General features: G+C 46.6%; 1 protein-coding gene across 1 annotated transcript in view; it reads left to right on the top strand.

The window, feature by feature from the left end:
- LOC135823656 (cadherin-23-like) overlaps positions 1 to 13260 on the top strand; it is a 46018-nt gene that overhangs the window by 27209 nt on the left and 5549 nt on the right. Inside the window, exons 31-51 of the mRNA XM_065336505.1 lie at positions 460 to 571; positions 891 to 986; positions 1424 to 1591; positions 1944 to 2105; positions 2663 to 2863; positions 3196 to 3315; positions 3556 to 3708; positions 3922 to 4078; positions 4628 to 4713; positions 5289 to 5453; positions 6145 to 6314; positions 6775 to 6909; positions 7202 to 7304; positions 7788 to 7919; positions 8200 to 8274; positions 8613 to 8756; positions 9137 to 9370; positions 10700 to 10865; positions 11335 to 11456; positions 12050 to 12277; positions 12747 to 13028. Coding sequence (XP_065192577.1) covers positions 460 to 571; positions 891 to 986; positions 1424 to 1591; positions 1944 to 2105; positions 2663 to 2863; positions 3196 to 3315; positions 3556 to 3708; positions 3922 to 4078; positions 4628 to 4713; positions 5289 to 5453; positions 6145 to 6314; positions 6775 to 6909; positions 7202 to 7304; positions 7788 to 7919; positions 8200 to 8274; positions 8613 to 8756; positions 9137 to 9370; positions 10700 to 10865; positions 11335 to 11456; positions 12050 to 12277; positions 12747 to 13028 — 3211 coding nt within the window. The remainder of the gene's footprint in view (positions 1 to 459; positions 572 to 890; positions 987 to 1423; positions 1592 to 1943; positions 2106 to 2662; positions 2864 to 3195; positions 3316 to 3555; positions 3709 to 3921; positions 4079 to 4627; positions 4714 to 5288; positions 5454 to 6144; positions 6315 to 6774; positions 6910 to 7201; positions 7305 to 7787; positions 7920 to 8199; positions 8275 to 8612; positions 8757 to 9136; positions 9371 to 10699; positions 10866 to 11334; positions 11457 to 12049; positions 12278 to 12746; positions 13029 to 13260) is intronic.

Genomic DNA, 13260 nt, shown 5'->3' with positions numbered 1-13260 from the left:
AGCTGTACTTATGGTGTGTCTTTACCACCATACTATTCAACTTTTAGTACAGTAGTAGATCTACTATCTTGTACAAATATCGACGGGCACGGGCATATCAGGTTCACTCATGCCCTTAAATTAGGGAGTTGTGAAGTACCGTGCACAGGGGAGATGACTTCCGCAGGTCTGTTTGTTATTCAGCATTCACCCGCACCCCTCCGTCTTTCACAGAGAGTGCTGCATGAATGTCAGCTTGTCAAGCCCGGCACAGCCAGACACTATGATTGGTATGTGTTCTTACGAAACCCCCACACCATATCTGTGCTCGAAAACGACGTTGTCATAGCACACCACCAGTAAAGCGACACATCCGTCGGTACTGAATTCCTTCATAAGCTGTACAGGGCCGAATGCTGTTGCTTACCCATTTGTTTGCTCTTACCAGTATAGTTTCTGTTCTGCACCATCTTTTTGCAGGTTCAAGATCGTTGGCAATGAACTGCAGAAGGCCATGCCGGCTAACTATGAAATCTTCAAGTCACACTATATAACTGTAGTGATGAAGGATGATGGCACGCCCAGCCTGAATGTAAGTGAACCAGTGTGCTACGGCTGTATGACGCAGGGGCGTAGCTGGTCCCCCCTTTTTTTGGGGGGGGGGGGGAGGGTGCACGGCCGCATATGTGTAGGATGGCATATGTGTAGGATGGCTGGTGCATGTCATTCATGGTCAATGTGTGCATGCTGAACCTAGGTCGAAATGTTTAGGGGGTGCACATGCCCCCCCCCCCCCCCCCCCCCCGGTGCCCCATGCCGCAGGGCTACGCGTCTGTAATTGTCAATGCGTATGAACATACCGTGCCCGCTCTATCGCTGGTTTCTCCTGCTCTTGATTGCGTTGTCTACAGATCAGCCAAACATATCTGATTGAGGTATTGGATGTCAACGAAGCACCGGTCACCACCAACATCACAGATACTGATGGTCAGCTGACCTTCACCACGGTGAGCCATTTACCTTGTTGATGATGCGAGTGGGTATGTGTATGTATTTAGTTTAGTTTCTTTCCAAGCAATCCATGACTGGGGCAGCCACTGACTTCTTTGCATGGCGGTTGCAGGGTTTTTATAGCCAACCGTATTTCACACCTACCTGCTACCTAATCAAGTTGTAGTGCCCAGTGAACAGTCTCTCTCTCTCTCTCTCTCTCTCTCTCTCTCTCTCTCTCTCTCTCTCTCTCCCTCTCTCCCTCTCTCCCTCTCTCCCTCCCCCCCCCTCTCTCTCTCTCTCTCTCTCTCTCTCTCTCTCCAGCAAGGTGCATATCACCCAGAATGTATGACGTAATAGTTGGGCACGTTCATCTCCCTCTTACCAATGTCTTCGTGGAGTTTCAAAACCTTGCTTTGTGCTGTGTGTCCTCTGTGTCCCCTGCCTATTGCAGGACATTCCTGAAGTGGAGGAGAACAGCGCAGTCGGTACAGTTGTGGGTACAATTGTGGCTGTCGATCCTGATTACAATCAAACTCTGACATTCAAACTGGATGATGATGCTACCGGCCTGTTCTCACTGAGTTCTTCGGTCTCCTGCCAGAAAGTCACTGATATACACGTAAGTCCCAGAAGCAACTGGTATTCACTTACTCATCTGATGAGGTCATAGTCTGTTTTCCAGGTGCCTGTGCTGAAAGAAGGCACACGCAGCTATGTTGGTACAGGGGCAGCCATTCCATGCAGTTGCAAGTCATTGAAGTTGTGTTTGGCTTGTACCTGTTGTTGGACTCTGGTGGAGCAATACTCTCTCTGCCTTACCACTTAATCTGGGTGCACGTGTCTATTTCAGTACTGAATACGAACTGATTCTTTGTTAGTGTTTGATTTGGTAGTCCAGATACAAGTTTACATGTTTATAGACAGTGAAATTCTCATCACTGTTCCGCGTTTACCTCTTGTCTGCGATGCAGGGTCACCATTCTTCCTGTCAGACAAAGCTGCTTGTAGCTGGCGCATTGAACTATGAATCAGTGAAGACACATGATGTCGTTGTGCGAGTAACTGACCAGTCAGGTCATTTCAACGTGCAGAGGTTCACGGTCAAGGTGGTTGACGCCAACGATGTGCCACACGTAAGATTCTTGACCGAGTGTTCTCTGTGTCCTCTGCTGGCCAATCTCAGGCTGAATTGTCGTCAATTCGGCATTACCGGAGGATGTACCCAGTGTGCTGAGAGTGCTCATACCGCGGAGGCAGCCCTAGCCCTGAAACTAACACAGCCCCCACATCAGTGCACACAGTTTTTCCACACTGCACGATAGGTTTAAAAGTACTACCAAACCGCCACAAAACCACACGTACTCCCTCTCCAGGTGTAAATACTGGCATGGCCAGCAGCATCTATATGTCTCACCTGATGATTGCATAGCATGAAGCTAAGAGTTGCACCAAACTAACCTTGTGCCTTGTTCTGTGTTGTCATTGCATATTATGTAATGTGTTACGGTTGCCTGCTATGCTGGTGCTGGTGATTATGAATGCCAGGCTAATTTCACAGTGATGCAATATCTGTATTCCAGCTGCTCATTATGATTGTGGAGGGCGGCCTGAAACTACTAGCACAATTTTGGCTGTGATGGCAATTTTAGTTCAGCCAAAGTCTGTTCTCTCCTGATGTACAACTTTATAGGACATTCAAATCCTGGCCAGGACTATTGACGAGAACTCACAGATGGTCTTCATCACAGACTTTGTGACTCTGGACGAAGACAAGACACACACTCACACATACAGTCTGGCCTCCAATCCGAGCAATCAGTTTGCCATTGTCAACAACAGTCTGTACACCTCGGCTACAGCCACACTCAACTATGAGAAGCAACAACAATGGGTGAGTTGCTGGTAATGGTTGACCGGATTTTGCTGAAGAAGTTTCAACATGTTATATGCACTGGCATCAGATTCACTCTGGACCTCTGGGCAGTCATCATTAAGCAAGGATCTGCATACAGGGTAGCAATGAATGAGGTTAATGTCAGCTTGCCATTCGGTCTCGTGAATCTGGTGCTGCTCAGACAGCTTGACCTTGACATTGGCATTTTGGTCTGATTGCTAGCAAAGAATCAGATGAAAGTTATAATATCCCTCTCCGTCATGAAGATAATACTGGCTGAGTTTCCAATGGACATATTGCCGTTTTGTGTAATTTCTTGTTTTCTGCAGACGATTTCTATCCTGTCAACTGATGATGGAGTGCCACCGTTGAGCATCAAGGAACAGTTTGTTATCGATGTTATGGATGTGAACGAGGTCATCAGCAGCATCAACATCACTTTAGACAAGGTGAGTGGAGAGTGCCTCTCCGAAATGACCACGGTGTGCTTGGAAAATGGCTCCTTTCTTCTTGAAAGCGAACACTGTGCATTGCACGTCTACTACTTAGCTGTGAATTATGAGACATCAACTTACCGGCACTTCTTTATCGTGGGTATTGCTAGCAGGAAAGTATCCTGTGTGTAACTGTGTTTGTTTTCTTATAAAAGCCTAAACTGACTGCTGTGGCATGTTGTTATGCTGTGATAGATCGATGAGAATAGTCCGGTCAACACTGTCATCGGCGAGCTGCGCACCATCGATCCAGATAACTTCGGTCCGAAGGGCGTGTGGCAGAATGCGACGTGCATGGCAAGTGACAATGCCGATGGCATCTTCACTGTCTATGCCAACATTCTGAAGGTAAGGTGAACGTGTTTCGATTACAAAAATGGCCATTGTTCTTTTTGCTAGTTGTGCACAAACAAGAAAACTAAGACTTGTGCATGAAGTATTGCCTATCATCATATTGTTAATCTAGTTATGTACTAGTGAATTTCTAGCTAGTTTGTATGTCACTTTTGTCTTGTGTGTGTGTGTGTGTGTGTGTGTGTGTGTGTGTGTGTGTGCTTGCAGGTTGCTCAAGCTAGCATTGACTACGAGCAGAACAAGTCGTTCACCGTCACAGTACAGTGCACTGATGATGGTCAGCCGCCGCTGACGCAGTCGTGGACGTTCACAGTGCACGTGATCAATGTGAACGAAGCGCCAACATCCATTTCCATCTCCAAGAGTGAGTGGTCCTCACACAGTGTATAGATCTCATTCGATGCACGCAGACTGCACTGCTGTATTTCCGCGAATATACGTCATGCCTTTTTACACTTGACTTCTTGGGCAAAGAAGGGGATACAACTTACAATTGAGTGTGCCGTCCTACCTGTATGTGAATATATTGAAACATTAGGTAGGGCTCAAACCGGAAAGCGGGGGTGCGACTTATCATCGTACATATACGGTACCTGTTCATGTCCAAGTGCCGTCCATAGTTTGCCAATCATTTGGCACATTCTGACTATTCCCTAAATCCTGCACAGTTTTTCTGTTATGCACAAAATTAATGATACGGCCCTAGACTTTACGTCGATTATCAGTGTTTTTTAAGCATGTATTTCGTCAGTTCTATTTATGTCTGTGCAGAATGTTAGAACTGATACGTTGTGTTATCAAACTTGTACGCTCTACTTTGTGCAGCTGAACCCTGTCGCAAAACACTGCCAACTTAGCTTTGTGCTATCTAACATGACATACTTTCTGTTCATTTTGTGTTTACCCTTTGCAGATGATATTGATGAGAATGAGCCGACTGACTCTGTTGTTGGTGTGTTCTCCACCGTTGATCCCGACAACAAGAACTCCATTACTCAGGTACTGTGTTGTTCGTGATTTCTGCTTTGTATTCCAACCTTTTAACTAATGTGTTGAGTATGAACACTTCAGTGGCATGAGATCACGTGTGATGTCACTACATCAGCATGATTTCAATATGACATCAATATGACATCACTGATCTGGCATGAAATAAGTGTTACACGAGTATGTGAAATGTATGCCACGCTTATGGAAATAGCATGCCAGCAGTATTCAGTGAAACCTGTCTAAGATGACTGCTCAAGGGACTTTCAAAGAGTGGTCTCTGTAACCAGGTGGTCTCCTTATCCAGTGCCATTTGACTGGAAATAGTATCCCTTGGCCCTGGCTGCAGTGGTCTTCTGGGACAGGTGGTCGCCTTGACAGGTTTTACTGTAATTTGGTTTTTCAGCTGTGAATAGATAACAGGGTATATGGGGCTCCTAATAGCGGCAAAAAGGCATGGCCTGTTAGGAGCTCCCTAGTAAATAGTAAGAATCTTATATACTTCTACTACTACTGTTGCTGCTATTATCATGGCTTCTGCTGTTTTTTCCTGTACATGTATTTATTTTCTGGTGTTGTATACGCAGACATTCACGTACAGCTTTGTGCACCCGCTGCCTGGACTGCCATTTACCATCGTTGGTAATCAGCTGTTGACAGCGCGTCCGTTGGACTTTGAGAAGACGGCTGTCTGGCCGGTCGTTGTGCAGTCAAAGGATTCCGGTGGCCTCTCAGCTATACACGTGTTCCAGGTAAGAGATTACGTGATAGTGGACACCAGGGTCGCACATCTCTTTACGTCGATGGCTCTATGTGGCATGTGTGACCCCCCCCCCCCCTCACCATGCACACATATAATATTATATTCTTCGACGTCGGGACTTACCGTTAAGTCGCGGATAAAAGCCGGGCTTATAACCACATAAGCCGCTTTCTGCATCAGGCTTTAATGCAAACCAGGCTTGTATGCAAACCATGCTTATATGCACCACTGATATTTTTGCCAGGCTTGTATGCCAGGCTTCTACGCGCGACACGCGTAGATCTACCACTGACTACCGGTATGGCGGCAGTTTTACTATGCACCGTACATAGCGCATGCACTCTTGACCTACCCGATCCGCGCTTGCATAGAAGCCAGGCTTCTACGCGCGACAGGCTTATATGCATTCGACCCGTTTGATTTTCAGGCTTCTATCCGCGATGTGCTTGTATGCAAACCCGGCTTTTATCCGCGACTTTACGGTATTAGGGTGCAACAATAACTTCGTGTTAGTCACTACTATCCTGTAAATGCTTGTTCATTGTGACTTATGGCTTTCAACTATCATATGTTGTCTCCTATAGGTCATTGAGCTTTAGAATTAAAAGTGTTGTGCACGTGGATCACTGAGCTGGGGATGGCTAAAATTCTGCTTTCTGGGAACATCTGTTTTGTTTTAGGTCAACGTGAACGACATCAATGAACCGCCGACTGGATTCCTGTTGATTGCTGCCGGCGATGTGGCGGAGAACAGTCCGGCTGGCTCGTATGTCGGCGATGTCCTTGCTGTGGACGAAGACGCCAATCAATCTCATACGTTTGTTGTTCTGGGAGCTGCACCAGGCACTCAGTAAGTTGATCTCAGCAGGCAGTGTCATACTACACTCGTCTCTTGTGGGCTTGTTATCAAGTGGGTGGATCACTATCCGAGTAGAAAGTATATATAAAAATCAACCAGTCTTTTGCGACATGCAGAAAACTGGTAATATTGAAAGGTGGTGCCTCTGCATAGATGAAAGTGTATGCTGAACCATGTTCTGTCACCTGAGGTTATCTGTCCCTATAGACAGGTGATCTCTACAGAAAGATGGTTTGAAAAGACTGATTGTCTCTAACTACAGGTGACCTTTTGAAACAGGTGGCCTCTACAGAAAGGTTGGCTGGAAACACAATACACATGGTCTTGAAAGACAGGTGACCTTAAAAGACAGGTGACCCTGAAAGACAGGTCTCTTCTTGCAATGGCTGCTTAGCCCAGGTTTACTTAAGCTATGTAACACATCATGCTACTGCTCCTTCTCCACGTACAGGCTGAACAGCTCTTCCATCGATCCCAGCCTATCCGATGCATTCGAGATCAACCAAACTAACGGCGTGCTGTCAACGGGTAATTACACGTGGAACTATGAAATCACACCCAACTACACTGTCTGGATACAGACCAGGTGAGCTTTTTAAAAGATAATTCTGAACCTTTGCTTATCACTAGCGCTACGAATGGGTTGTCTTCAGTAGAAAAAATGTTCTTAATCTAGCTGCAATCAATGACATGGCTTACTTTGAAAATTCTGACGCGATTGTCTCTATTTACTGAGTTGCTGATGACTGTTGTGAACAAGTTTGGTTGGAAATTTGCCTCTTAATAGGGTGCCCCGCTGGTTATCGGGATGCTCTTGGAGTTGGAAGCCACCTCTCTTATATTATTGACGCTTTGATTGTTGTTCTCTGCTCGTGTAGTGACCATGGCCTTCTACCCAGCCTGCGCTACACCGACGTACTGGTCGTGCACATCAGCGATATCAACGAAGCTCCCACAAACATCACACTGGATAATGACAAGGCAAGTGATGAATGTTGGCAGGCATAGCCGCCCTTTAAATGACCACCTTATTATACATAGGTACTGGACCGTGTTTATAATGTGCATGCGCAATATGGGAGATGTGAACAAGGTAGTCGTAATATTATAACTACATGTAAACAGCAGGTACCCAGTGTACAGGCAGTCTGTACATAGAGATGGTCAAGTTATGATCAAGTTGCGCTTGTAGACATGTGGTACTCGAAGTACATGTATCTGCAATTCAGTGGATGAGAGTGTGGTGCATGAGTTGTCTCCGAATCAAAATGCTCGCCTACTTGTTAAAATCGAGCCTCTTGTGTGGGCAAAATGGTCCTCAACTACTGCCGAGATCAATTTGCACAGGTTTCACGGCGGGCTCAAGCTTTCCCAGTATCATAGGACTCTGCTCTTGTACAACATAAGCCTGGATGACTTTTATTCACTTCTTTTTGAATTCCTTATCCTTGGCTCCGTGCTTAGGTTGCGGAAAACAGCCCGATCGGCACAGTGGTGGGCAACCTGGCGGTGACTGATCCGGATAACTACGGTGTTCATGCCGGATCTCAGGGTTTCAACTGCCTGGTGCTGGATGCATTTGCTCACTCATTCAAGGTACTGTATGCCATTGGATACCTCCTCCCCTCCCCCCCCCCTCACTCACACACACAAGACTCCGATCAGCGATGTATGGCCGTGCCGGGTTAGGCAACACAATCTCCAACTTTTTGGCAGTAGAAACCAGCTCCCTACCTGTCAGGCATTACCATCATAGGAACACTGTGCGACATTCACTGACTGCGAAGTTATTTATTAGCCGTACGGTTAGGCATGAGTTGGGATATGACAGTATCCCTGACATCATCTCTGACATCATCTGGATTGTTGTGCATAGGTTGTCAACCACACCGTACTGGTCGTCTCCAAGGACAACCTGGACTACGAGAACGAGGTGTCACATGACATCGAGGTGAGTGCTGCATTTACAAGTACATTGTATACCTTATCAGGGATCACATCCAGAGCCTGGTGATTATGGCATTTTGAACTTATTTTACTTGTGTTGTCACTCTCTTCCTTACAGGAGGTGGAGAGAAATACAGAGACAAACAGATAGACAAACAGAGAAACAGAAGAATATAGATAAGCAGACAGACAAATGACTGACTGACAGACAGGCAGACGGGCAGGCAGGCATGCGGACAGACAGACAGACAGACAGACAGACAGAGTGCGGAGACAGAGAGACAGAGGCAAACAGCAGGAAGACTGAATGAATGTCTGTGCATTGATATTGCTCTCGTGCAGATTCAATGCTGGGATGATGACAAGGTCAATCCTCTCTTCATGAACAAACAGTTCACCATCAACTTGACCAATGTCAATGAGGCACCGATCAAGCTAGCCATGTCAAACTCGACCATAGATGAAAACCTTGGACCACACGCTGAGGTAAGCTGCAATTACGATATTTCGTGAGCTGCTCCTTTTGCATGTCTCTACAGTCACAGTCGAGTTAAGTGACCACCTTGCCCTTGCCAGGGTGCATGGGACACCTGGTGCTTATAGACAGGTGATCTCTTTAATACCGGTCAAAGTGCATAGCAAGCCATGATCGGGGTCCTCGGAAGAGTCTATCTGTAAAAAGTGAATCGTTTCTTATGGCTTTGATTGCTTAGCACAGGTTTGTACCTACATATGTTGCCCTGGCTGTTCTATATCGTTGAAGAAGACGAGAAATTCTTGCAAAGTCTTTGCCTTTTCCTTACCTAGTATGTAGCTGATGTGATTGTGAGCGTTCAGTATTCTTTTCTGTCCTTCGTTTCCTTTAGCTTGGCATTGTCACGGCCATTGACCCGGACAATGAAGTCGAGCAGCTACAGAACCTCACATTCAACCTGCTTCAGGAGAACACGACGGACGTGCCGTTTGTACTGGTGGACGGCTACATCATCGAAGCCACCACCGACCTGGACTACGAGACCAGGGACTTGTACACGCTAACTGTGGGTGCCACAGATACCGGAGTACCGGCACTGACTACCCAAGCGGAGTTCAATATCTCGGTAAGTACCAAGAACGTTGTATTCGGGAATAACTTCAAAGGTACTCCTACTGCATGCGGTAAAGACAGTGAGGAGTGATAATTATGATGTAAACTCGGAACTCCCCCCCCCCCCACCCCAGGAAAAGAGAAAAAGTGCTATGGGAAGTGCTATGGGAATCACTGAGCACCGACCTGCTTTTAAAATACAATTGAGTTGGGATATTACGAAAACAGAATTCAGATTGGAATTTTCTGCATACATTGACCACACCATCACCACCACTGTTCCGCTCTGTGGCCGACCACACACACACACTTCCAACAACAGGAGGTTCCTTTGGACTTCGGATATTCAGACTGGAACATGTGTCTGTAATTAACTGGACAAGCTTCCGCTGACAGCGTGTTCCTTTACTGCAATCATGTGACAAATCACCATAATTTCATTGCATATTGATGTCAGATTCGCACGAGGTTCATAGTCACCTGAGGTCATTTGGCTCAAGAGCTTGATGTGAAACGTTTTGTTTTTTCACGGCTGAGCGTAGCGAAAGAGTGCAAAAAACGTATTTTTCACTCACAAATATTTTCGTGCATTTGCTCTTGTTCTGCGCAACTCCGTTGAACCTGCCATCGTGGTCTTTGTTTTTCCTCGTGGTAGTTGAAGTTGCCCGCCCACCCACCCTGGTTTCATGGGAGTCGTCCGCTGTTCTTCTTGACAATCTATGCCTATGTGTGTGGCTTATGATTATGACATACACCGGTTATTACATACCATTTCTTGCTATCTCTATTCTTGGGTCTGACTGGCAGCGGGGCAGGAATTAATGAAAATAGAAAGGTTTTTTGGCCGAAAGGCGTGTTTTTCCTCTAGCCCGGTTGAGCGGTCGCGGCTAGGAATGTAGGGAGTCATTGTTTTTCAGGCGCTCCCCTGCTGCCCAGTCACCCATGCTCACCACTGGCCATGCTGTTTCACTTGATTTCACGGCCTTTTCTCCCGCTTGCTGGCGGTTCTTTGATGGATTTAGATGTTTTTCGGCTATTTATCTATTCTGTGGCTGCGAGTGTGGTTTTTTGCTTCTACTCATTTCTGGAAAACCACCACGGTGGTGAGTGTGATTGCTCTGGTAGACCACTACCCCATGTACTGAACAGTCGCTTTGTGAGTGAAAATGTGCTGTTGCAGCGTTGAAACTGAGACTACACGGAGAGTTGAAGTAAAAACTACATAAAAAGTTAGCTGGATTCGTGGCCGCATAGAGTTGAAGTACAGTACACTTGCTGCCATAGGAATGACACTTTCTGGTCTGCGGTGTGTGCATGCTTGTGCGTTCGTATTTCTTGCTAGGTTATCAATGAGAACGATCCACCGACTGAAGTTGTGCTGAACAGCACCGGAATCTTGGAGAACTCACCGTTGGGTACTGTGATCGGCACACTGTCCACTGTAGATAGTGATATTGGACAGACGTACACATACAGCGTGCAGGAAATCGTCAACATCAGTGACGACAGTGAGTTCAGTATCACCTAGCTAGAGTCTGTCTAGGTTTGATATGCTTCTCCATGGCTGTGTGACAATAGTCTAGCATATGTTATCCTCTCTGTTGTACAGCCTTGGCCAGAGAAATCAGACCTCGTGAATACGATTGCACTTGGGGCTACGTGGTCCTAGAACGACGCACGCACACACACACACACACACACATACACACACACACACACACACACACACACACACCACACACATACACACACACACACACACACCACACACATCGCTCTGCGCACTTGATCTCGCGGCGCTACTATTCAGGAGGTCAGATTTCTCTGGCCAGAACTGTAGTTTTTCAAGTACTCGCAAACTCCTACTAGCTCCCATGGAAAAGTCGAAATAGCATGCCTGCAAACTCCAGATGAATTGTTAAACACTGCACACCTGATCCTCCTATGTTGCTTTCGAATTTGTTCTTTATTCTGTAGGCATGTTTGGTATCCGTGGCAACCAGCTGATCCTGTTGACCAGTGTGGATTATGAGACCGAGGATGTGTGGCAGGTGCTGATCCAGACCACTGATAATGGCCAACCAGCACTCAGCCACCAGGTATGCTGACCACACACCTGAGTGTGTAATGTAATAGTGTACTGTGCTATTCAAAGGATCTGTCGGGGAAGTGAACTGCCTGAAAAGAGAAGCAGGCATTCCGAGTAGCTTCAGTCGTCAAGTTAAATATTCCAAACCTTGGCCTATACACTACTCCAGTGCATGTGCACTGCGCCACACCTGGCAATCCACTTGAAGCAGACATTCCGAGTAGCTTCAGTCTCAGTCGAGTTAAAAATTATTATTTCAAACCATTTTTCTGGCACGTGCATCCACACCTGTCACAGTGGATGATGGTTAGAAGGATAAGCCTTTCCACTCTTCAATCCAATCCACCTGGTTGTTCACTAATTGGCTTATGGACTAGAGCAGAAGGTAACCATACTCGTATTTCGTTCCCGACCAGTTTTGAGCTTTTTGCTAGAACCTGGGTCTGTGTGCATTGGGCTATACACTCCACTGTGTGCCTTGGGCTATACACTCCACTGTGTGCATTGGGCTATACACTCCACTGTGTGCATTTGGGCTACACATTCCACTGTGTGCATTGGGCTATACACTACTCCAATGGCTGTGCTTTGTGTCTTGACCAGAATATCGTATACGTCAAGATCCTCGATGTCAACGAGGCACCGTCGGAAATCCAAATCGATTTCAACACAACATTCGACGAGCATCCAGCACCCGGCACTGTCGTGGCAAACTTCACAGTCATTGACGAGGACTTGAACCAGACGCACACGTGTCGACTGATGACAGGACAGGACAGCTTTGTTATTCTCAACGCCACCATCAGTGGCGAGGGAGAGATCATCTTGGAGGTATGTACCTTGGCGACATGTAACAAGTGGCCTGCATACACTAACATTTGTGTGTGTGTGTGTTTGTGTGTGTGTGTGTGTGTAACTGTGTGACGTTAATGGGGTCTGCACGCCATGGGAAACGGCAATGCATTTACCAAGAGTACGGAAGCCAGAGTGGGCAAGTTCCTGTGTGGGTTCAAGGCAACTCACATTGACGTTTACGTCATCCCGCTGTGTATTCATAACAGTTCCGCTGTGTGTCCCCTAGGTTCATTTCACTCCCGGGGTGTTTTCTGTAGTTCATAGCAATTCTGCTGCTGTGTATGCCCCCGGTTTATAACAAGTCCCGATATGTGTTGCCAGGTTTATAGCAATTCTGCTGCGTGTATCCCAGGTTTATAGCAATTCCGTTGCGCATTCCCTAGGTTTATAGCAATTCCGTTGCGCATTCCCTAGGTTTATAACAATTCTGCTGTGTATTCCTCAGGTTTATAACAGTTCCGCTCTGGACTACGAGGCCGACCCCATAGTCTACGTCACAATCAACTGCACCGATGACGGCGAGCCACCCCTGTCCATTGCCAAGACGATTGCGTTCAACCTGAAAGATGTCAACGAGCAACCAACCGGAGTGGCCCTGTCCGGAAACCACACTGTGCCGGAAAATTCATTGCCTGGATACGTTGTGGGCCAACTGTCGACCATCGATCCAGACAAGGGACAGATCTACACATACGCTCTCTTCGGCAATGGTTCAGACTCTTTCTTGGTAAGGAATGTTGTGTCGTGATGATTTTTCCATCACCGTCATCACTCCTGGATATGCTACTGCTGAACAAGCCACGTAATGACTTCCTTTTTCACACAGTTTGTTTACATAGTCAATGCGCTGTCCACTGCTCCTCGTCTGTGTGTGTTTGACATCAGACATTGCAAATCTACTGGAATTTCTCACTCGTCCGATTTTTACAAAGGTTGACCGTGTCTTCCGATTCTTTTGT

This window comes from Sycon ciliatum, chromosome 8 (genome assembly GCF_964019385.1).
Source record: "Sycon ciliatum chromosome 8, ocSycCili1.1, whole genome shotgun sequence".
Lineage (NCBI taxonomy): Eukaryota > Metazoa > Porifera > Calcarea > Leucosolenida > Sycettidae > Sycon > Sycon ciliatum.
This window is presented reverse-complemented; position numbering and strand designations above follow the sequence as displayed.